This window comes from Rutilus rutilus (genome assembly GCF_951802725.1).
Source record: "Rutilus rutilus genome assembly, chromosome: 1".
NCBI classification, from domain to species: domain Eukaryota; kingdom Metazoa; phylum Chordata; class Actinopteri; order Cypriniformes; family Leuciscidae; genus Rutilus; species Rutilus rutilus.
In genome coordinates this window covers 73,561,300-73,587,518 of record NC_140209.1, presented here as the reverse complement: position 1 = coordinate 73,587,518, position 26,219 = coordinate 73,561,300, and the positions used below count along the sequence as shown (strand labels likewise).

General features: G+C 38.8%; 2 protein-coding genes across 2 annotated transcripts in view; both read right to left on the bottom strand.

Annotated features, from left to right (window-relative positions):
- Positions 1-12,813, bottom strand: part of LOC311305896 (protein NLRC3-like) — a 39,965-nt gene extending 27,152 nt beyond the window's left edge. The window contains exons 1-7 of the mRNA XM_084433870.1: positions 5,469-12,813; positions 4,892-5,020; positions 4,187-4,291; positions 3,722-3,826; positions 3,375-3,459; positions 2,902-3,097; positions 977-2,807 (exon numbers count right to left, since the gene is read on the bottom strand). Coding sequence (XP_084289996.1) covers positions 977-2,807; positions 2,902-3,097; positions 3,375-3,459; positions 3,722-3,826; positions 4,187-4,291; positions 4,892-4,950 — 2,381 coding nt within the window. The 5' untranslated portion in view covers positions 4,951-5,020; positions 5,469-12,813. The remainder of the gene's footprint in view (positions 1-976; positions 2,808-2,901; positions 3,098-3,374; positions 3,460-3,721; positions 3,827-4,186; positions 4,292-4,891; positions 5,021-5,468) is intronic.
- The window catches only part of LOC311305800 (uncharacterized protein), a 1,224,369-nt gene that overhangs the window by 1,001,282 nt on the left and 196,868 nt on the right, over positions 1-26,219 (bottom strand). The window lies entirely within an intron of this gene.

The window sequence follows — 26,219 nt, the reverse complement described above, 5'->3', positions numbered from 1 at the left end:
TTGACGAGTAAATGAGAAAGTATTTTAGCCTGATTGTTTGCCTTTTCTGTTACAAATAATATAAAAGCAACACTTTACTTTTTCGCATACCATTTACTTTCTTTGTTTACCAGTTCTGTCTAACAAAGTATTAGATATGACTGACAGAGATTGTAAACTAATGAAGACGGAGAATGTAAGTGAGCGCTGTGTGATCAGGCGCTGGTGTTCTCTTCTCAGGCGCTGGTGTTCTCAGCACCGCCCGTCAAAATAAAAGTCTGGAGCGCCGTCAAAATAAAAGTCCTGCTTCCAACACATCGCCAATCAGAAAAACGTATCGGCCGATGCCGATATTTTAAAAGTGCCAAATATCGGTCGATATATCGGCCTTGGCGATATATCGGTCGACCACTAATGACGATGATGACTAAACAGGTGACATAACTGAACTGATAATGACGGTAACCATAGAAAGGCAAATAGGAACCAAGCAAAACTCGAACTGAAAGTCCAAACAAACGCTGACACGTGACAGGGACAACTAATATATGATGTGGTAATATATATGTACTTTATTTAAGCCTGTTTTATAAAAATCTCAATGTTTTATATTATAACCTTTCAGAATTTCATCTCACTTGTTGGCAATATAAATAACATCTGTACCAAATTACATTATTTCCCCCACATTATTTCCCCAATTATTTTTCCAGAAGTATGAGTATGAGCTAATATATAATTCTATACAAGTCATTAAAGTCTGGTGTATCATATGATACAAGACAAACATGCAAACATTTTTACATGGTCTTTTATTTTTTTTCTAAAGGTTTGATAAACTTAAATAAAAAAATAAAATAAAATAAAATCAGACTATTATTTCATATGTCAGGCTTTATAGGAATAAGTTCATGTTCATGATGAGGAATCACTATAGAGTAATGTAGACATTTTTCAGATGAGAGCAAAACATGACAAAATATATTAAAAGACTTACAGAGCTCTTCTGGAGGTTTTGATGACTGCCGATAATCTAATGAGACACTCGTCTGATTTCTTGAATTTCTGAAGCTCAAACTCCTCCAGCTCCTCCTCTGATGTCAACAACACAAAGGCTACAGCAGACCACTGGGCAGGTGAAAGGTCACCAGATGAGAGACTTCCTTTGCTAAGGTGGGTCTGAATCTCTTTCACCAGAGTTTGGTCATTCAGTTCATTCAGACAGTAGAACAGATTGATGGATCTCTCTGCAGGAAGATTATCTTCTAATTTCTGCTTGATGTACTGAACTATTTCCTTGTTGCTCTGGTCACTGCCGTCTTGCTGTGTCAACAGACCTCGTAAGAGTCCTCGATTGGACTGGAGTGACAGACCGAGGAGGAAGCGAAGGAAAAGGTCCAGGTGTCCATTGTCACTCTCGAGCGCCTTGTCCACTGCAGTCTTGAGAAAATCAATCATGGTTTCATTTCTGTTTTCCTGTTCTGTAGACTCATGATCAAACACACTTGTCTTGTTGATGTCTAGAAACAGATGTGCATAAAGGGCTGCAATAAACTCTTGAATGCTCAAGTGAACAAAGCAGTACATGGTACCAAGAACGATCCCTGTTTCCTCCTTAAAGATCTGGGTACACATGCCTGAGTACACTGATGCCTTATAGACGTCAATACCACAGGCTTCCAGGTCTGTGTCATAGAAGATCAGGTTGTTTCTTTCCAGCTGATGAAATGCCAGTTTCCCCAGTGAAAGGATGGCGTCTTTATCCCAGGAAACATCTGGTGTGTATTCTCCATCATACTTTCGGCGGCTCTGCTGGATCTGAAAGCGGAGAAAGTGTGTGTACATTTGTGTCAGAGTCTTGGGAGTGTCTACTGTGTTTGATTCCTGCAGTGTTTTAGAGATCGCATCAGCCTGAGTGTTTTTCACATCATTATTTCTTTTCTCCTCCAGAATGTTCTGGAGAACCGTGGCTGAAATCCAGCAGAAGACTGGGATGTGGCACATGATAAAGAGACTCTTTGATTGTTTAATGTGATCTAGGATTGTGTTGGCCTGATTCTCATCGGTGAATCTTTTTTTGAAGTACTCTTGCTTCTGTGCGTCACTGAATCCTCGTATCTCTGTCAGCCGGTCGATACAGTCAGGAGGAATCTTACTGGCAGCTGCTGGTCTGGTGGTGATCCAGATGAGAGCAGAAGGAAGCAGTTTTCCCTTCATGAGGTTCATTAGGAGAACATCCAGAGAGGCTGGTGACGATACATCACTCCACGTCTCATTACAATCAAACTTCAGAGGAAGGCGACATTCGTCCAGTCCATCAAGGATGAAGAGCACTTTGAACTGATTCCTTCTTGTAAGGTTCAGTCCTTTTGTCTCTGGGAAAAATTTAGTTACAAGGTTCATCAAACTCAGTTTTTCTTTCTCCATTAAGTTCATCTCTCTGAATGGAAGAGGAAATATGAAGCTGATATCTTGATTTTCTTTTCCTTCAGCCCAGTCCAGAACAAACTTTTGCACAGAGACTGATTTCCCGATGCCAGCGACTCCTTTTGTCAGTACAGTCTGGATCTCCTTGTCTTGTTCAGGAGCTTCAAACAAATTTGTGCATTTAACCTGTATCTCTTGTGCTTCATGACGCCTGGAAGCAACTTCAATCTGTCTCACCTCATGTTCAGTATTGACCTGTTCACTGCCGCCCTGAGTGATATAGAGATCTGTGTAGATGTTATTCAGAAGTGTGGAGTCACCTTGCTTCGCAATTCCTTCAAACACACATTGATACTTCTTCTTTAGGCCAGATTTCAGTTGAGGAATGAAGAGCAGCTTATCTAAACACAGGAACAGAAAATAGATAGTTTTAGTCTTCATTTTCTCTCCTACATTTATAAGAGACAATCTGACAGATGATCATGAGTCTCTTACCTTCTAGAATATCAGCATCTTCATCTTGCTTCATCTCTCTCAGGTAATGTAGTGTGAGATCAAGAGCTGATTCTTTGATACTGGATCTGTTCTCAATAAAGTCCTTCACAAAGTGTTCTGTGTTCTCCTTTTGTAATATTTTCTTAAACTTCTCCAGCTCATTCTTCAGAAACGTGATTATTTTGCTCTCAAGATCCTACAAACAAAAGTAAGAAAACAGACACAATTTAAACCAAATTGTACATCTACATTTGGTCAACACAATTTATTCAATAACTATAATATCTATTTAAAAAATCCAGTTAAAACACTAACATGTTAACCAGCTGATATTTTTAACAGATAGAAAAATAAAAAATATATAAGTGCTTCAAAGGAAAAAATGGATCTGGAGGAATTAAATCAAATGTCTTTGTTCAATAACATATTTGTTTGTTAGAATATTAAACATTTATAAAAATGTGTTTTCCTACCTGGAAGATTCCTAGAAGATTGTGTTTGAAATTCTCGTGGTTCCTGTGAGTCTGAACGTCTGAGTCTAATGTCTCATATTGAAGCCTGTAATCAAATAAATCAAATAAATACTGATTTTCCAGGCAAAATTTCACAGAAAGAGAAAAAGCATTAGCTGTGAATACTCTGATAAATATTTATCAGATCAAATATTTATCAGAGTATTCAATGATAAATATCATGATAAATGATTCAATGATAAATAATGATAAATATTGGATCTAAAAATGTTTCATGATTGATATTCGCTGATACAGCTTTTAAACACAGACAACGTGTGACAAAAATTTTTAAACTTATGAAATACCTTTTATTAGATGATGGTGTTTTCTCACTGAAGTTTGGTACTCTACCTTTAGACCGATCACTCTTCAGAGACACAGAGCTGGACACATGTGAGCCTGATCTTACACTGATGACACAAAGAACAGAGAGAAAACACTTTACTACAGGAGATACTTTAGTCTCATTTGAAAAGGTTTAATGTTGCAAATAGTAATTAAATGCAGTATAGCTGTGCATTTGTCCATTTATGACTACAGTCGGATGGATAAACATATATACATGTTTAGTTTCATGATCTATTTTCCATAGTGTATTTGTGCCTCCTTGTGGCTGCCTGTGTAATTGTGTTACTGGAATGAGTTTTTTTTATAAGGTTCTCAGGAATTGAGTTTTATTGAGACTTATTGTTTTCTTCAGTCAAGTTCATTTATATACACCACTGTAGACAAATAATACAACAATATAATGTAATGTAAACACAAAATACCTTTTATTAGATGATGGCGTTTTCTCACTGAAGTTTGGTACTCTACCTTTAGACTGATCACTCTTCAGAGACACAGAGCTGGACACATGTGAGCCTGATCTTACACTGATGACACAAAGAACAGAGAGAGAGAGAAAACACTTTAGTAAAGGAGGATCAACTGTGTGTGAAACACATCTGTGTCTTAATCTAATCCTCCACAGAAATACACACACTCACACAACTTACTGTTTTATAGTTAACTACTACTTTATTTTACTGGCTCACATTAGTTTAACGATTTCTTTAACATACATGAGAGAGATTTAATATGTTAAAAAATACTTCACTCTAATTTATGAGAACATTTCAAGTTTTTGTTTATTGACAGAAATAGAGAGCAGAAATGTCTGTGTGACACAGTTGTGTTAGCATACTTGAATTAAATTAAGTGTATAGTTGTTTCCTAATGTCTGTCAATAATTGATCTAAAAACTGAAGTCATTTATTTGGATTAATTCAGCGTCTAGAAGGTTATTAACAAATTATTAACTGTGATATTTTCTATAGAGCAAACAGGGCTTTATAGACAATGTCAGAGTTAATTTAAGAAGTTAAATATAGAAATTGTGCAAAGCATGTGCAAATATGCTTAAAGTTGTGTTATTGACAGGGAAACACAAAGTCCAGTAGAGTTTAAACTGATGAAAACAGACGCAGTCTTACCTGTGTTTCTCTGAGAGACTCATCTGAGAGAGAGAGTCCTTTCCTCTTTCCTCTGACATACTGCAGCTAAACTGACACTGAAAACTGATCAGCACTGCTTTCTGGAAACACTCAATCCTTCAGCATCACCTGGAGATGACACCATTTTACACAGATGAAGAACATCCATACTTATTTAAGACAATAATGAAGAATGCGGAGTTATCATCAACAACAGCAAAAACAATCTATAAAATAAAGTGAGTTACAGACAAATATATTGCCATGTAAAATAACCGAATGGTCTTAATCATTTCTGATTGTTTAATGAGTTTAACTGTCACGGCCGGCTCGCGAGCCGCGACAAAGAAGGAGACAACACGTTGGATCTTGCTCAAAAGGATAACATTTATTAAGTAAGAATAATAAAATAAGATAAAGACGAGACGAAAAGCAAGCAAACAAACAACAGAATCCAAAGACGCAAACGGCACGAGGATGGGAGAGCGCGCCCCGTCACAGCCGAAGGGAGCTGCTTTAATTGCCGGCAACAGCTCCAACACAGGTGTAACTCCTTAGTCAATAATGGCGTACTCACTCCAGCTCCATCTACTAATGACGTATTCACTCCAACTCCATCCTGTAAACCAAACAAAGAAAAACACACAAACCACAAATATAACCCATACTGGGTTCATAACACCTTCCCCCATAGAAGAGGGTTTACATTTATGAAACCCAACCTTAACCCGATAACTCCCCACATTACTGTATAACACCAACTTCATCTTACTTACAATCTCCTCAGCAACTACGGCCCTGTAGAAGCAACTTAAGAGAGTAAAGCAAAGCAAGACAACACTGTTTGTCGACAGTTAAGAAGAGTAAGGAGCTCTAGACAATGCGTCTGCCACCACATTGTCAATACCTTTGATGTGTCGAATTTCAAGAGCATATGACTGCAGAAAAAGGCACCAACGAGTCAAACGTTGATTTGGGCACCGCAAAGAATGTAAATAAATAAGTGGATTGTGGTCAGTGTACACGACCAAAGAATCTGACACCGATCCCACATATACCTCAAAATGATGTAGGGCCCAAATCAGCGCTAAGGCCTCTTTCTCAATCACCGAATAATTTAACTGATAAGAAGTGAACTTCTTTGAAAAATAACTCACGGAACGGTGAATTCCCTCATCATCAGCTTGTAACAATACAGCTCCCGCACCCACGTTGCTAGCATCCACACACAACCTAAAAGGGCGGTCAAATTTAGGAGCTGCTAACACAGGAGCGGAAGTAAGCAGTAATTTAGCTGCCTCAAAAGCTTCCTGACAGACAGAAGTCCAGATAAACTCGGCTTTTGCCTTCAGCAGATCAGTGAGTGGGGCTACCACGGTGGAGAAATTCCTACAAAATCCCCGATAGTAACCCACTAACCCCAAAAAACGCATCAACTCCTTTTTGGTGGAAGGAAAAGGAAATTGATCAATGGCCTCAACCTTGGCCCGAACTGGACGCACACGACCCTGTCCAACGACCTTACCCAAGTAAGTCACGGTGGCCTTGGCAAACTCACATTTGGCCAAATTGACGGTCAGGCCAGCCTCAACAAAACGAGAGAACAGATCTGCAATACGACTCAAGTGCTGCTCCCATGAATCACTAAAAACCACCACATCATCTAAATAAACCGCGACTCCCTCCAATCCCAAAACAACCCTATTCATAAGTCGCTGAAACGTTGCAGGCGCATTTCTGAGACCAAAACTCATAACATTATAAGAAAATAACCCCTCAGATGTAATAAAGGAAGAGATTTCTTGAGCCCTTGGGGTCAACGGAACCTGCCAGTAGCCCTTGAGCAGATCGAACTTACTTACAAATTTCGCTGCCCCAACCCGATCAACACAATCCTCAATACGAGGAAGTGGAAAAGAGTCTGGTTTCGTCACTTTATTTACTTTCCTATAATCGGTACAAAACCGATAAGTTCCATCAGGTTTACTGACAAGCAAGCAGGGAGATGCCCAGCTTGAAAATGATGGCCGTGCAATGTCAGTAAACCTGATGGAACTTATCGGTTTTGTACCGATATGTACCGCATTGTCATGATCTAGCATATATTGAACTTCAGCAACCAGATGTAAGAGTTTATTTGGGGACACACGATAAAAATGTTGGCGAATGGGCTCAGCATCCCCAACATCAATATCGTGCTCCGCCCAATGTGTACACGAGGGTACATCACCAAATAAAGAGACATGATGATTAACAAGAGCAACCAAGTCGGCACGTTCACTCTCTGTTAAATGGGTCAACATTTTGTGCAAATTTTTCAAAGTCTCTGAATTTTTAAGACGTCCCAACAGCACTGTATCTTCGGGGAAAGAAACCCCTTCATCAATTCCCTCTTCCAACGTAACAGGTGAAATGCTCTCAACTAACAGTGCAGGTTTCACATCTGTTATGGTCTCTAAGGCTTTAGGAGAACGACAATAGTAGGGCTTCAACAAATTAATATGACACAACTGTGTTGACTTCCTTCTCTCTGGGGTGGCAATAAGATAGTTTAAGTCAGTAACTTGTTTCACCACTACATACGGACCAGTAAACCGAGCTTCAAATGGTGAACCCTCCACAGGTAACAGAGCCAACACTTGATCGCCAGGCATAAATTGTCGTTTCTCAGTTCGCCGATCATAAAGTGACTTCATACGTCCCTGTGACGAATGCAATTGATCTTTTGCCATCTTACCCGCTTCATACAATCTGCGCTTAAAGTCATTCACGTAACTTAACAAATTCCGAGGTGGTGTTCCTTCAGTCCAGTTATCGCGGAGCACAGCCAGCGGTCCCCGAACGGTATGCCCAAAGACCAGATCATTGGGACTAAAACGAGTACTTTCCTGGCTTACCTCACGCGCTGACAACATCAACCACGGCAATCCCTGCTCCCAATCTCCCCCCAGCTCTGTACAATAAGCACGCAATAGGGACTTCAGCGTCTGATGGAAGCGTTCTAAAGCCCCTTGGCTTTGGGCGTGATAAGCACTAGCTTTATTGTGCTTGATGTGCAACAGTTTCAAAACCTGTGAAAACAAATGAGACGTAAAATTAGAACCCTGATCACTTTGCACAATCTTCGGAATGCCAAAGATGGAAATGAACTGGGTCAGTGCCTTCACCACTGATTTTGCAGTGATTGTACGGAGGGGATAGGCCGCAGGATAACGAGTCGATGCACACATCACAGTGAGCAAATAAATACTACCTGATTTTGATCTAGGCAGTGGGCCTACACAATCGATAATCAAGTGCTCAAAAGGTGGACTAATAGCAGGAATAGGAAACAGTGGAGCAGGTTTGATCTTCTGATTCGGCTTGCCTGTTAATTGACAGGTATGACAAGTCTTGATGTACTTTGATACATCCTTCTTCAATTTAGGCCAAAAAAAGACGAAGGATTCTGTCATAAGTCTTTCTTACCCCTAAATGTCCAGCAAGTTTATCATGAGACATCTCCAACACCAATGATCGATATTTCTCTGGAACTACCACCTGCAAGATAGGATCCCCAGCAAAGTCACTTCCATGAGGAATCCATTTCCTCACCAACATTCCATCCTGCAAAAGATAACCTTGAGCAACATGCCTAACTTCATCAGAAGACATCACACTCTCTAACAGTTTATGGAGAGAAGAATCAAGTTTTTGCTCCTTGATCAAATCAGAAGTAGAAACAGAAAAGTCATCAGGCAAGGAAATTGCTGGTCTACCCAAAGAATCAGATGTTAACCTTGGCTGTGCAGAGGTCATAGATCGAGTTACAGCGCAAGCAGTAAATACCTGTGGAAAGTTCGTGTTACTCTCGTCAGGACCCGGAAGGGGAAAAGATGAAACCACAGGAGGTGAAAAAGTCACAGGCCAAACCCTACCCCCAGCCAAATTATTCCCCAGGATTATATCCACCCCCTCCACTGGTAATGATGGACGCACTCCAATCACCACTTCTCCCTTCACAAGTTCAGACGTCAACATAATTTTATGTAATGGGACAGACAGGACATTTAACCCAATTCCTCTAATAAGAACACTTGTCTCGGTATCACTCACAGAGGAAAATGGCAGCACATCCTGCAAAATAAAGGACTCCGAAGCCCCCGTGTCCCTCAGTATTGTTACTGGAACTTTTGTCTCTTTACCAACAAGCGACACGTGCCCGTAAGTAATAAAAGGTGCATACTCTCCATCTTTTAACTGGTTAACCGCTGTAGGCGATCTTTCTGAAGACAAGCCACCAGAACTTAACAATGGTGCTACAAGGCCTGCTGGTTTAACCCGGGGAACCTTTCCTTCTTTACTCTTAGCTTTGAGCACAGGGCACTCATTTTTCCAATGGCCTTTACCACGACAATAATTACAGACCAGAGATGAATCCCTGGGCACGCGATCAACTTCATCTTCAAAAACATCATCCCTTCTCCGAAACTCAAAACTACTCTTGTGTGTTAAAATATAGTCATCAGCCAACTCAGCAGCTTTAGCAGTTGTTTCAGCTTTCTGCTCATTTATGTATGTTGCTATTCGAGCAGGGACAGAGTTCTTAAACTGTTCAAGCACAATTAAGTTAGCCAACTCTTCAAACGTGGTTACCTCAGATGCCATACACCAGCGGTTAAATGCAGTAGTGAGCTCTCTAGCAAACTCCACATGAGCCTCCTTTCCACCCTTAGACAATGTTCTAAATTTTTGTCGGTACGCTTCTGGTACTAACTCATAAGTTTTTAAAACTGCCGCTTTAACGGTATCGTAATCATCACAGTCTGCAAGTGAAAGGGCAGTATATGCTTCTTGAGCCCTGCCAGTGAGCACACATTGTAAAAGCAGTGTACGTTCCTTGCTAGGCCAATTTCTTGCCTCCGCTATTCGCTCAAACAATGTAAAAAAGGTATCTGGGTCTCGCTCGTTAAACTTAGGCATTAACCTCAAATTTCCAGCAGTGTCAAACACTTGAGAAGCACCCTGCAAAGCATCAGCTGAACCACTTAGCCCACCTTCTCTCATTATCTCCAAACGGTATTTCTGCAGCTCAACAGTAGTCTGCTCATTTCTAGTTTTCTCACGCTCTACTTCCAATTTCAAACGTTCCTGTTCAAGCTGTACCAACAATAATCGTTCCTGTTGTTCAAAAGTTAAAGAGCCGACATTAGGTTTAACTTGACTGGTGTTATCTGACATTTCAAATAATACGGCCTTTTTTATTAGTCTTGTCTTAAGTACCTCCCTAATTGTACTATCCTTTAACCTCTTATCTCCAAGTTCAATTTCATAATGATCCGCAATTTCGAATAACTGATCTTTTGTACACGAATCAAGTAAACCTTCAGAAGGAGAACTAATGAACTCTTCGACAAGATTAGACATCTTCACCTCAAATGCACGTTACAAATAGAAGGAGTGTTTTACAAACCTCAGCAGGAGGAATAAAATGGTTCCCTCTCCCTAACTATAAAAATAATAACCTAACTAACTCAACCCTGTACTCTTCATGTGGCTACTGGTGAGGGATATTTAAGCACCAACTCCCGCTGGTACAAAGAAAAGTAACCAGCACGCTGGCGACTAACTCATACCACGGATATGCACCCGAGACAACTGCTCTACTCACGGTCACCACACAAAAATAAAAAAAAATTACATTACATCCACTTGTTCCAAAAGGGAACAAGCAGCTAAACCTAACCAGGGAACACAAATATTAAATATTCCTCCCACAAAAAGATTTGCAAAAAAAATCACTTACCTTCCATAAAAACGAGCATAAAACAGCCAGAGATAACAATACAGCGCTCCACACATTCCGTTGTCAAAAACAAACAAATCCAACGCGCATTTCCTTCAAAGTAGCCTACGATGTATAAAACATCCCAAACAATAGCGCTAAACAAACGATCTCTCTTACCATCGGTTAATCAACACGTCAATTTCTTTACAAAATAACCGAACGCAAAAACAAACAAACCCAAAGCGCTTCCGAATCATGTCGAAAAACAACTGGAATTGTCAAACATTAAAAGACGGACGGACGAGCCCCCATTTGTCACGGCCGGCTCGCGAGCCGCGACAAAGAAGGAGACAACACGTTGGATCTTGCTCAAAAGGATAACATTTATTAAGTAAGAATAATAAAATAAGATAAAGACGAGACGAAAAGCAAGCAAACAAACAACAGAATCCAAAGACGCAAACGGCACGAGGATGGGAGAGCGCGCCCCGTCACAGCCGAAGGGAGCTGCTTTAATTGCCGGCAACAGCTCCAACACAGGTGTAACTCCTTAGTCAATAATGGCGTACTCACTCCAGCTCCATCTACTAATGACGTATTCACTCCAACTCCATCCTGTAAACCAAACAAAGAAAAACACACAAACCACAAATATAACCCATACTGGGTTCATAACAAACTGACTCTAAATATTAATTCATTGGGGAACAGAAATTGTGTTTAAAACTTTGAGTGGGAAAATTGAAGCTGATTTGTTATATTCTCTATTACCGTTTAATATCATTTTACAATCATATTTACCCAATCTGTATTAATTGTTGAATCGTTTGTCATTTAATCATTACTTCAAGTTCACAATGATGATTGATTTCATTACTTTCAAATGATCCTAAAATAACTGATTGAGTAAAAGTAAGCAGAATTATAATAGACATACTGTATAACTACTAACCATAATTGCTATATATGAACTGAAATATTCAGTTTAATAACAGCAGATTGTTGTTCATTGACGTCAGGCTTCATCTGTCTGTCTACTGTAAATGTCTGCTTCAAAAATACTTTCGATTTCACATCACAAAAACAACAGCCTAAAACTGAAGAGGAAATGGGGGGAAACTTTCAGAAACATATTTGTTTTCAATAAACCTTTCTCAATAAAACTTCATGTTTTAACTTCAAAAGATTGTAATTTCTGGCAGATTCTTCGTCTGTTCGGAGTAGCAGAAGAACAGCCTTCTTTAACTTCACATTTAAATCACGCTTTATATATAAAGTTCCTAATAATTGCAAATGACTTTAATGGGGAATGTATTAATAATAATAATTATATGAATTTATAAGTATTTTAAACTCAGTAACGCTTGTTGTCAGTCCGCGCGCGTCGTTCTCAGAATCTCTTGCTGGTCTCGATGGATTGTGGATTAAACACATAAATGGCCGCGAGTGTTATTAGATTTGGAGGAATTGTGCTAAATCTGGAGAAATGTTTTCTGGATCATAGATCAGATCAAATCCAGTGAGTAACAGGTTTGGGTATCAGGGCTCTCATTTATAAAACTGTGCGTAGGATCCTTACTAAAAGTGTACGTGCGCCCGAAAGCCAAAAATGGCGTACGCCAAAAAAAAAAAATCAGACTTATAAAACAGTTCGTCCGTTATCGATTATATTTAATCTTAATGTTTATCAGAAGTAAAACATTTTAAATCATTATTTTATTTATTTAAACTGTTATTGTGAACATGCACTGTATTTATGATTATGACTCATAATGAAGATGTACGGTTTTCCTTCATCTGCCGTTAGATATAGGCTAATGCGTCAGTTTCACTAAACGGCCCAGCGCGCTCGCTGCCGCGGACATGTAGGAATGGATGGATGTTTGCTTCATGTGATAGGCTTGGTGAGTGAAATTATAGTTGTATTATCTTTCTGTATGTATAATTTTCTTAAAATGCTGTCTAAAAGCGACCAAAACAACATTTAACTCCAGCTCACCATCGGTTCGCCAAACTGCTCCGTCTCCAACACGTTCGTACACATAGGTCACAGTTTGCGTGCAGGTGCGCACATTTTCCCGTCAAGCTTGTTTTTATAAATCACAACTTATGCGTCGTAAGTGTCGTCCGCCTCTCTCAGGGCCTGTTCTGTGCGACGCAGCGGTGATGGACGAGGCCCAGATGCTTTTACTTTCGTTTTCCTCTTCTTCGTGTGTTTTACAGGAGGGTTTGGAACAGCTGAACACCGACACCTACTGCACTGGAGCGGGATATTATACCACATATATCCAGTGGTGGAAATGGGCAAAATTCACTGGGCGGACTCTATTTTGATATTATATCACATCTCTAAATCCTGTTTAAAACTTCTTAAATCGACACAAATGATTCATAATTCAAAAATAGAGCTGGATATGGCCAAAAATATCATCATCATTTGTTTGTTCACAATTAAACTCCACAGAGTGAGCTACCTTTTAATTTAGGGCCCACATTTATTTATTTATTTATTTTTTCTTCCTAAAGTGTGTTTTATTATATTTTTCTGGATTCTATGTTTTATGATTTAATACAAATGTAGCATCAAATATGATGTGTTTTGAAATGAATAAAAACTTTCATTTTAAATGTAATCAGACAGTTTCAGTGTGTGTTTGACAGTAGTTTTTCTCAGATGAAACGGGGGAAAGCTTGTGAAGTGACTCTGAAGAGCAGCTCTGGAGATGAAGATCATGTGGAGTGTCCTCATACAGTGAGACTGTGTGTGTGTGTGTGTGTGTGTGTGTGTCTATCCCAGTGTGTCACTGACTGTGTTGCACTTGGCAGAAAACACAGTAAATAGACAATGTCAGAAGTTCAGTTTTTTTCTTTTTTTATAAGCCTGAGGTAGTCGTGCTTCTACGGCTGCTGTCTCCTCTGTTACTGCCTCTACTGCGTCCTCATCTGGCACCAGTGTCCAAAGGACGAGACAGAGTTAGATGATAAGCTTTGTGAGAACACCAATTGGCCCTGTCAAACAAAGCAAAGTGGAGGAGGAGTTATCTAAAATACTTGCACTGGATTTTCAACCTTTTTCAGTCGTCAGTGACACTGGATTTAGAAGATTCTAGAAGGCAATTGATCCATCATACATTTTACCGAACCGAAAGACTATATCAAACACTCTGATGCCACAGCTCTACAGCAGAATTAAAGAAGAGGTGAAGGTGAAAGTCAGCAATGCCTCTGCTGTGTGTCTGACGACTGATGCCTGGACGTCTCGGACAACTACAAGTTTTATGGCAGTCACTTGTCATTTTATCGATGAACATTTTACTCTTTCATCACCTCTTCTTGACTGCTGTTCATTCACTGACCGACATACTGCTGACAACCTGGCAGCCGAACTTAAAAAGATGTGTGAAGAGTGGGAATCTCAAACAAAGTGGTTGCTTGTGTTACTGACAATGCCAGCAACATGAAAGCAGCTTTCCGGAAAGCTGAATGGAAGCACTTGCCATGCTTTGCCCACACATTAAATCTGATTGTGAGGGAAAGCTTAAACCACATTCAAGGGACAGTGACACAAGTCAAGAGTGTTGATGAGTTTGTCTATCTATGTTTGTCAAGGTCTTGTAATATTATAAAAAAAAAAAAAAAATTTTTTATGAATGTCAATATTTTTGTGAGTTGTTTAATAATTCCAAATTGGTTCAATTCATTAATGTGTTGTTTTGTAATATTACATTAAATATAAATGTCTTTTAACATCTACATTTTGTCATTTTATTTGTAGGCCTACTTAAAGGTGCATTGCGCAAGTCTCTGAGTTTTTGCAGAACTATGCTCCCTTCTGGCGACACGCGAAACTGCAACCAGAGTTGTGCACGCGGTTACGTGGAGTTTGCGTTGGGGTTTGGGATGCACTAGAAGCCGGTCTCTTTGAATCCATCTTCTACTTTTGCAAAAGTCGCTTGAGTTGTCTTCGCTGATGCGGATATGGCGGCGAATACACAAACCTGCCAGACATAGCCAGGTGAGCGTGAACGCGCATGACGTCACGCCCAGTCGATTCCGACCCGAATCCCTCTTATTTATTTTACTGTACAGGATTATAGAGGCAATCGCAGTGATCATAGAAGGGCTCATTCAGCCCATCAGGCAATTGTTTAAGCATGTATGGGTTAGAAAAACAGGTATTTTTAACATGAAATGTTGTGCATTGCACCTTTAAAAAAAACTTTATATCTGAATACAGAAAATGTATTTATTTTATAACAGCATATAACCTATACACTATATTATCAGAGCATATATGTTCATACATAATTTATATAGAGCATATATGTTCATGCTGTTGGGAACTTTTTCCTTCATCGAAGCAAGACCAGGAGACGTTGGGATCACGTTCAAACAGAAGTTCTTCTTTATTGAGCGTGGCTGCGGTTCGTCCAACATTCTCTAATTCTAATACAGTATGCATTGTATCTTATAGGCATTTTAGGAGGAGGGACTTTTGAAGGTGGAGACAAATTCAAACAAAGCATGTAACAGGTTTAGGTAACACCCTAGACTGAGGGTCTGGCCAATCCTAATTCAATCAGCATAAGGCTCCAAGAGCCATTTGGGCTCCAAAAGCCATTTGCAGAACAAAAGGTGAGATTCTCAGTGAATCATTCGTGTGCTAATCCCATCAGTCTGAGTGAAACTGGGGCTCGAAGAGCCATTAAAGACAATAAGGAGAGAACAGGAATTGCAACTTTGCTGAGATCTTAACCTTAAAAGCTAAATACAATATTCTTTACCATGATGTTATGTACGGAAGCATATTTGAAATAGATTCTTAAAATTTGTTATTCTTCAATACCGATACATGGCACCTGCTCAGAATCACCGTCATTTAGAAATAAGATCACGTGGGTGTTTGAATCGAGATCACAATCTTTTAACAAGTAATTGTGCCGCTCTATCATATAGTAGACAAACAAAACTGAAATTTAAGTCATTATTCTCTAAAAATCTTTCCCTCTGCTGCAGCATTTAAATGTCATTCTCCATTCTGCATATTTAAACAATTGCAAAAAGCAAATCAGCGTTTTGCAATCAGTGTTGTCCTGTGAAAAAGCAACCGAGGGAGGAGATAGAGGGCATTGAAACAGAGAGCAGTTCCCACAAGATATCGCTTTATGCTAATGATGTACTTTTATTTTTGAAGAATCCTACCAAAAAACTTTAGTAAGTTTTCAGGATACAAAATAAACGACGAAAAATCCTTCGCTTTTCCGCTTGGCGATAGAATAAGCTCATTAAGCTATCACCCTTTTAAAGTGACCACAAAAGGATTTAAATATCTTGGTATATATTTTAGTGCAGATCTTTCAAAATTGATAAAACATAAACTTTTACCTGTAATAGCAAAAATAAAAACTGACCTTCTAAGATGGACTAATCTTTCACTATCTCTATTGGACGGCATAGCCATAATCAAAATGAATGTTCTCCCTCGCCTGTTGTATGTTATCCAAATGCTACCTATTTATATCCCATCCAAAATGTTTACAAAAATACACAGTGCGGTAGGAGTATTTGTGTGGAATAACAAAAGGCCAAGGATGGAACTTCGAAAGCTTCAACTACCAATCAAAAAAGGAGGACTTGGCATCCCAAATTTGTAATTTTATCATTGGGCTGCACAACTAAAATTCATGGAAGAATGGATTAAAAAAAGCCATTTCTGCTTTCCAGATTTAGAAGGTATAGGTCTGGATAGGGTTCAGTTAGAACACCTTCCGTTTATATGTTTCACAAAAATATATACCAAGATTAAGAAAAATTATGTCTGTAGATCTGGCGTGAAAAACTCTTGTCATTGTTACGATACGAAAGACGGCATAATGTACTGGATGGAACTCTGGATACTTTTGTAAATGACTGGTCTCCCCTTAAAGACTATTTTGGACGTGAATGGCAAGCAATAACATGTATTGATATGGATTGAAAACAAGAAGTGTACATTTATTGGATTTTACATTATTACATTTCACTTCATTTATATAGTTCCATAAACATAAAAAAGGAAAGGAAAGAAAATAAATAAAATACACACAAATGTGTTGGCATTTACTCAATATGCAACAACCAATCCCAACCAAATAGTTTTATTTTTACCAATTGAAACATATGTCTTCGCCTGGCTCTTGATATATTAACTTATTTGTATTTACAAAAAAACTCTTACACCTCTTTCTCTCCATATTTACAAATCAGCTCTACATCTCTTTTTGTTACTGACTTAAATAACTCTTTTATTTTAACCTTCCTCCCTTCAAAATGTGCATAGTTCCTTCTTAGAACCACTGCTAGTCTGGCATGACTCAATATCAAATTAATTAAGCAATTGTCCATTTTTTTATTTTTCTCCAAAATTCCAAACAAAAACATTTTACTCCATTCCTCCTCTGATTCAACTCCCACTCCCCAGTTTTCTATTAACAATCTTTTTAGAAAGTCAAAAAAATCAACCAAAGCCTCACATCTCTAAAAATAATGTAAAAAACTCACATGGCCAATATTACACACATCACACATTGCATTTACCTCATTGTTTATTTTATTTAACACCACATTTGTGTAGATTCTATTATGTCTTATCAAAAAATCATTATTCTCACACTCTATACTGTTATATTTTACATTTAAGTTCGACCATATTGTTTCCACATCCAAATGATCAAACACCCTCTTCCACACTTTCTCTGCTGCTGGCTCTTTTCTAACATCAACAATTAGCCTCCTGTATACATTTTTAACACTCAAGGTTCTGATTTGATATTTCTTTTCATCATCATCTATATACATCTCCGGCATACTTTGTTCTCTCTTGGATATACATTCACTTTCAATCAGATTTGTCCATTGTGTGGGTATACTTGATTGAATCTTTTCATATATTGTGTTCACTTTCTCTCTGTTCTCCATTCCCTCCAAATCACACACAGAGTCATAAATGCAGTTGTTTCTGAGGGAATCCTGGAATGACTTCATACATAACGTCTTTTACTTGCTTTATGCCTCCTTCTATAAATCTAGGTTCATATAACGTTTTATTTTTATGTTTAAACTTTTCATTTAGAAACAATGGTAGATTTTTAATAATATGTATGTCTTCACACTCATACTCTATCTTAGGCAGAAACTGCCTCCATGCCTCTAATACCTCCTGGTATATTTCTGGTATTCCTCCCGTCATGGATTGTTTAAAGCCCATGTACCAACCATTTTCCCCTATTCCTCCTACATCATCAATATATTCTCTCAAGAATTCCTTCCACCCATAATCCCATCTACCTCCCATATACTTTATCACTGTTTTTATACTCATTGCAGTCCTTTTTATTTCTAGGTCCATCAAGTTTAAACCTCCTTCCCATCTCTTTCCCACCTGTTTTCTGTGCTATTTTCACTCCTTTTCCCTCCCATATAAAATCACACACAACTTTATTCAACTCATTCATCACCCACCCTGGTATTTCGATTACATTCATTACATACACACATACTGATAACAACAGACTATTTACTACAATTACTTTCCCATTTAATTTTAATTTCCTTCCTTTCCATACTGCGCATACTGTTCTTATTTTGTTAATCACCCCGGTCAAAGTCACATCTCTTGCCTCTTTGCTTTCCACCTCTAAATATACTCCCAGCACTTTTATATATTTTTCCTCTACTTTTACCCCTACCTCTCTCAACCTCCCCTATGTACATTAACTCTGATTTCTCCCTATGTATTTTTGCCCCTGATGCCTTCCCATACTTCTCTACTATCTCTAGAACTCTTTTTACACTATTTCCCCCCCTCACTGTGATTGTGGCGTCATCCGCATACTGATTTATAATACATGTTCCTCCATATGGCAAATCAATCCCAACTATCTCTTTATCTCTCTTAATTAATGTGGCTAAAGGCTCTACTGAAATGGCATACAGTAATGCGGATAGGGGACATCCCTGTCTCACTGACCTCCCTATCTCAAACTTATCTGTTAACACTCCATTTATCTTTACACAGCTTGTTGCCCTCCCATATAGTTTACTCACCCATCCCACCATTTTCACCCCAAATCCAAACTTCTCTAATACTCTAAATAGGTATTCGTGTTCTACCCCATCAAATGCTTTATTCCAATCTATCCCTATTACTATCCCTCCTTTCCTATCTCGTTTCATATACTCTATCACATCTCTTACTGTCGCTATCGTGTCCGTTATATCTCTGCCTGGTACGCTATAACTCTGTGTTGGTTGCACTATACCCCCAATCACTCTTTTCACTCTGTTAGCTAAAACCTTAGTCAATATCTTGTAATCAACATTTAGCAAACTGATTGGTCTGTAATTCCCTATATCTAACCTATTCCCTTTTTTATAAACTAAGGCAATCACTCCCTCTACCATCCTATTTTGCACTATCCCTGTTCTTTCTATCCCTCTGAATACTTCTACTAATATTGATGCTACCTCTTCCTTGTATACTTTATACCACTCTATACCTATCCCATCACTTCCTGGACTTTTTCCGCTCCTTAACCCCCCTATTGCCTCTATCACTTCTGCCTCTTCGATCTCCCTATCACACCAGTCTCCATCTTCCCTACTTAGAACATTCTCTACGCTTTCTAGCACGTCGTCTATACTTTTCTCATCTACTCCTCCCCTTTTATATAACTCTTAATAAAATCCCTGCACTCTCTCCAAAATCTCTACATAATCTTTTGTTGCCTTACCCTCTTTTGTATTTATTTCGTTAATATATGTTTTACTTTGTTTCCTTTTCTCTAGACCTAAGAAATACCCTGTACATTTTTCACCTTCTAATGCATATTTTGCTTTGCTCCTTAAAATTGCTCCTCTACATTTCTCCCTCTCATATTTCTCTAGTGCTGTTTTAACTTCTATATATTTTTCCATACTGTATCCTTCTTCATCTTCTGCCTTCTCTAACTCTTCTCTCAATCTTTCTCTCAACACCCTTTCTTCCTTTATCTTTTTCCTTCTTCTTTTCTTACTATATTTTATGCTAATTGATTTTATTTGGTCCTTCATTGTCTCCCATCTCTCTCCTATTCTATCATCTAATTCGCCATTCATTTTGAACTCATCTATCTTCTCGTTTTCTCTATTTAATCAATCCTTCATCTGTATCTCATATTCTTCCTCTTCAATATATCCTGCATTCAATATCCACATCCCTCCTCCTACCTCTTCATTTCCTATCTTGATTTTGAACCTAACACTATCGTGGTCACTTAAACTATTTTCTTGATGCCTTATTCCGTCTATATACCTAATTATTTCTTCCTTTGCTAACACTAAATCTATTCTACTCTGTTTCAATATCCCTTCCCTTAACTGTTTCCTAGTGAACTCTCTTTTTTCTGGATTTTCATATCTCCACACATCTATCAATCCCTTGTCTCTTATTATCTCCATCAACATTCCCCTCGACTTCTCCCATCTGAATTTTACCTCCTTGCCAACATCTAATCTATTGCATTTTATGTTGAAGTCTCCCACTATAATACATTTTCCAACAACTAATCCTAAAATCTACATCTCTATACCTAAATTCGACTATCAAAATCCTTCCCCTCTGATCTTTATATACTTCTTTTATATTTTTTTTAATTAAAATTGCCACACCTCTTGCATTCTTAGCTCCGTTATTGTAATATATGTCCCCCCTCCACTCTTCTCTCATCTCCTTCACCTTATCCTCTTCCCAATTTGTTTCTTGTATACAAATAATATCGCTTCTAAATGTAAATAGTAACTCTTTCATCTTCATTTTATCTCTTAACCCATTTATATTTATTGATGTTACAGTGGCCATGAGAGCAAACCAAAAAACATATATCATGAAATAAAACATTTAAACAAATATCACATACCCGACCGTGGCTCTTTTATCTGTTCAGTCTGTTCTCTGTCCATCTCAGACTTTCTCTTTGCGCTCAGTCTTTTGATCTTTGATTTCAGTCCTTCATCTCTCTTTTTTCTGCCACTACTTTCTCTGAATTCTGGTGCAGTCTCTTTCTTTTCCTCTTCTTCACTTCTTTCCTCTTCATTGTTTTCTCCTTTCTCCTCCTCCCCCTCCTCGCTCTCTCCCGACTGCTCCATTTCTTCCTCACCGCCATCCTCTTCACTGGAACTTTCTTCTTTCACCTTCATCTTGTCCATCCATCTGCGCTCCCTCTATTCCCATCCGTTCTTCATAATCTCTTGCATAGTGTCCACTCTTGCCACACTTAAAGCACTTAAATTCAAGGCACTCTCTGAATATGTGCCCTGGCTTGATGCAAAGTCTGCAGACACGCACTTGCCTATCATGGATGACCCGAAAGTATTCTGTGCCCCTCAGAGTCTCAAACTTCGTGGAGTATGGAAGTGAACATACCTGCTCTGTGAAGCGAACTTTTAGGAACCGCGTTCACTGTTCACTGAACGGATCACTGTATCCGTTCCAGGCCATACCCGACGTTTTATTGGTGAGAGTGGTCTTACTCATCCTCTAAGTATACTGGCAAGTTGATAAAGGACACCACCATATCATTATTTATAATGTCTCTTGCATGCACAATCACTCCTTGTATTCTCACTCCATCCATTAGTTTTCCTTTTGCCTCTTCGTCCTTCATTGTGAGTTCGTAAATCCTTTCACCTCTCACTCTGCAGCCGATCACCTCTCCACACTCCTTCTTTACTCCTTTCAGTAACTCCATCATTGAAATTGTCTCAGTTCCCTCCACTTCCACCTCGACAGTCAGCTCCTTGCTGTATTTCTCTCTTAATCCTCCTTGTGGTCCTCTGCTGTTTTCTTCTCTCTCTTTCTGTATGTCTCTTGTGACTTTACTTATCTCATGTTGTTTTTGCATCTTTGTTTGTTTGTCTGCTCCCTTCCTTTTCTCCTCCTCTTCGTTCTTCCCATCGATGCTTTTTCTCATTATTTCTTGCTCTCTTTTCTTTACTGCAGCCATGTTGTCCATCGGTAGCATGGAACAAACAAACCAAGTTCAGAGTCCCCCAAACAGCCTAAGCTGGTGGGGGAGGTTATCCAGGCTAAATCTAACTTTTAAAAAACTGTTTTTCAAAAACAAACTTAAATCCAAAGACAAAATTAATCAAATCAAAAGTTTTAAGCAAGCACTGTTTGGCTACTTCTTTGCTGCCTCACTCTATGGACTGTACCACCATGCATTCTCAAAGTGGTATGGCCGTAAGCGAAATCTGCTGCCAAAAACGGGCTTTTTGAAGAAATTCATAGATTTTTTGAGACTTTCTGAAAAAACTCTGCTGCCAAGACTGGGCTTTTTGAAGAAACTCAGAGACTATTTCAGGCTTTTTGAACAAACTCTTAGACTCTTTTTTTTTTTTTTTTTTTTTTTTTGACCAAAAATGCTTACTATCTGTCCTACAGCGTTTTTTCTACTTTACCACAGTAAAGAATACGGAAATAATAGGCCTAATTAAAAGCGAACAAAGGAAGAAACGTTTATAATCCCCTTTGGAAATGGGTGAGACGCGAGTGACGATATGGGAAAAGAAACAAGAGATTCCATGCAGGGATGTCACGATTTTTGAATTTTTTTTTTTTCTACCTTTATTTTACCAGGTAGGCCGATTGAGAACAAATTCTCATTTGCAACGGCGACCTGGCCAAGATAAGGCGAAAAATGTGCCAGACAACATAGAGTTACATAATAAATACACAAAACACAGGAGTGCAAATTTACAAATTACAGTGAAACACAATAGGGCAATACAAAATCAAGAAAAAGGATAAGGTATATGTGGTTCTGTTGAACAACATAATTAAGGCACAAGCAAATGTATTTTAAGAGAAAAAAAAAAAAAAAAAAAAAAAAAATAATAATAATAATAACAATAATAAAGTGTACCTTATTAAAGTGTATCTAACCGATAAGTCATTTAAGTGCATGGATTATAAGACTGCGATATTATGGGAAAAAGAATTTAAAGGAATAGAGAGCAATAATAATAATAATAATACAAGAACGTCAACAGGTATGACAGTAGTGCAGATGAAAAAAGTCCACTGTGCAATGCGGACATAGCATAAGAGAGAGAAGATTGAGAACAATTAGCAGGTACATAAATCGGTGAAATGTTCAGAAAGGAGTAATTTAAAGGCAACTGGTGATATGAGTGTTTCAAGTTTTAAGGTTTTTTGTAATTCATTCCAGTCATTGGCGGCTGCAAACTGGAAGGATTGGCGGCCAAATGATGTGCAGACTTTCGGGATGACTAAGGTGATATACCTACTAGATCGTAGACTGCGAGTAGGTAGAGCAATATTAACTAAACAGCTTAAATACAGTGGGACTATTCGATTAGTTGATTTAATTATAGAATATCGAATAGGTTGTGCGATTATTCTCTAAAATAAAATCTCCATGTTCTGGTGCTGATGCAGTGGTGACGCGTTCATGTAACCAGATGGTGACGCTGCCAGTAACGCACATAACAGCTGTCACAAAGAACCGGCAAAAGTAATGATTATGAATGTGTCAAATATAGCAAGGAGACATTTGAATTGTTTATTAATAAAGTGTTTTCTGTGTCGGCTGCAAGGATGAAGTTGACGATGCTGACTCGTCATCTTCTCAGTGAACACGCCTATAGAGAGAAATGCACACTTCATACTGAATTCATAAGCATATGCTAGTCGGTTTATTTTCGCTTGAATTGTTGGTAACACTTTATATTACGACCCGCAAACAACTGCGTAAGTAAACCGAAATTACGGTGTACGTTTCTGTAATTATAGTGTACTTCCGTGTAGGTATAAGGGAACAATATGTTAAGTTTTGGGTAATAAAGGGGTAACAAGCAGATATACAACCTGCAAAGAACTTCGTAAGTAAACCGAAATTACGGTGTATGTGTCTGTAATTATAGTGTACCTCCGTGTAGGTATAAGGGAACAATATGTTAAGTTTTGGGTAATAAACGGGTACAACCAGATATACAAGCAAATTATTTATAATGTAATTATTTTAAAACTAACAGGTACCTATTCTGTTAATATATTCCAGGCAAAAATTGTACGTCTGTTGTATATAAAAGTTTTTATCACATTTCTGGCAAAATATGTTCTTGTGCAATGTAGTTACAGGGTAATTTTGACATCTGTGGGTTGTAAATTAAACTTTTTGGCAATGCTATTTATTGGCTTTTCTTACTAAACTACTTAAAGCTGCATTCAGTAACTGCGGGATTTCTTCGCTGTATTCTCACTTTTTGCTCGCAGGTTTCTCTCTAGAGCTCCCCCCACAGCTTCGGAATAGATATTTGACAACACTGTTGTAAAAACTCGTTGGCGATTCTCAGACACCAGAGGCTAGCAGATCAACGACATCAAAGCAGATGGGACATTCTTTAAAACGTCTTCTTCATTCGGGTTCGGACAGCGTGAGGGAGCGCAATAATGACGGCATTTTAGCAGATTTCTTTTGGCCGTAAAGCAGTTGTTTACATCGCGAGACCTGATATCACGCGAGACTTCCTGACGCGGTGGCCGGCGGCCCGTCGGCTCAAAGTTGCAAGTGCGGATTTTCCGCTCACGGGCACCAGGGGGGTGCGAAACAACCACCATTCAACCCGAAATAAGTAATATAACCATTATAAATAATTTGCTTGTATATCTGGTTGTACCACTTTATTACCCAAAACTTAACATATTGTTCCCTTATACCTACACGGAAGTACACTATAATTACAGAAACGTACACCGTAGTTTCGGTTTACTTACGCAGTTGTTTGCGGGTCGTAATATAAAGTGTTACCGAATTGTTTTGTTTAAAAGTAGACAATTCAAGCTTTCTATATGGAATAACTAATGGAATATTGTTAAATTCGCTGATAATCGGGTGACCAGATCGCAAACCAGAATTCAAAGCCGACAAAGCTTAAATTTATGGGCTCACGCACAACTCTCTCATTCGTCATGAATTCAAACTTTTCCATGGCTGCATGTAACATTTAATTGCTAACCTATTATTTATTTGGTAAACAAAGCTTTGTGCTTCACTTGTGTCATAAAATTAATGTAAAACAGCATTCACATACAAAATTTTTTGAGGCGAACCACCGCCGGTGCTACTAAGCCTGGCGGTGGTGCGGTTGTCAAGTTTACCGGCACAGCCCTAATAAGAGGATGTGTGTGAGAGAGGATGTGTGAGGATGTGTGTGAGAGAGTGAGTGTGAGGATGTGTGTGAGAGAGGATGTGTGTGAGGATGCGTGTGAGAGAGTGAGTGTGAGGATGTGTGAGAGAGTGTATGTGAGGATGCGTGTGAGATAGTGTATGTGAGGATGCATGTGAGAGAGTGTGTGTGTGTGTGTGTGTGTGTGTGTGAGAGAGAGAGAAAGAGAGAGAGAAAGAAAGGGAGAAGGTTGTTGACTGACATTGCTGCTTTTTTTACCTCTGCAAGAACTCCAGGGTTGCTCCTTGGTCTGCTGGGTATGAAATGTTCAAGCAGTAGTATGAGGCAAACATCAACCTGACAGCATCACTGAAGATTGTGATGTGGCTGTTCACTATCGCTTGGTCCACAGACCAGACCTAGACCACAGACTTACAAAAAGTACTCTGCATTCAAAGGAGAACTTCCTGTTGTAACATATGCATAAGAAAAAATAAGGGATCTATAGCACTGTGACAAACTGAGCCCAAAGAACATAAATTCCAGTAATTATTAAATATAGTTTTACTTTAAAAATATTCAAACATACCACACACAATTATGCAGGGTGTCCTTGGAAGTTCAGCAGTGTCCACTTCAGAGGGCAGATCCACTTTATAGAACATCTGGTCCTCTCTCTCGCTGAAGTACTTGAGAACTAGCTGAAGAAACCCAGCAGTGTTGACATCATCCACATTCTTCTGAAGACATTCTTGTGACATTTCTCTGAAGATGGTCTCCATCTTTGCTGTCTTGTCACTACACTTGAAGTAGGACACAACCCTTGCACACTTACTTGCTATGCTTTTATCAATGTCCATTCCTGTAAATGAGTCTTCATGCCAACTGTCTCAAATAAATATGGCCATTCATGTGTCAAATCAGAGGTCTCAGTACCACTGATGATGTCTTTTCTTTGGGTGAAGAAGGTGGCCCTCATCATGTTGTCAATACCTTTGGTGTCAGGGCACCTTTCTTTGTACATTTTCTTCAATTCCTCCTGTACACGTTTCTGGGAATCAGGCGTTTCATTAGGTGGTAGCCGCACCGGTTGCCAGTTGAAACACCCATAGGTGTCTAGTCTTTTCTTTCTACATGGAGTATCTTCACCTTCACTGTTGCTAACAGCTTGTCTCTTTAAAGAAAGTGATGTGTTTCCTCTCCTCACATTATCCACTCTGCTGATCATCTGTTTGATGACTGAATCATACCCACTGCCTACAATTTCACCTTCAATGACATCTCTGAATGCCCCAGGATATGCCTTGGACAACTTTCTTGCAATCTCACTGATGTGTTTCTTCCCGGGTGTTG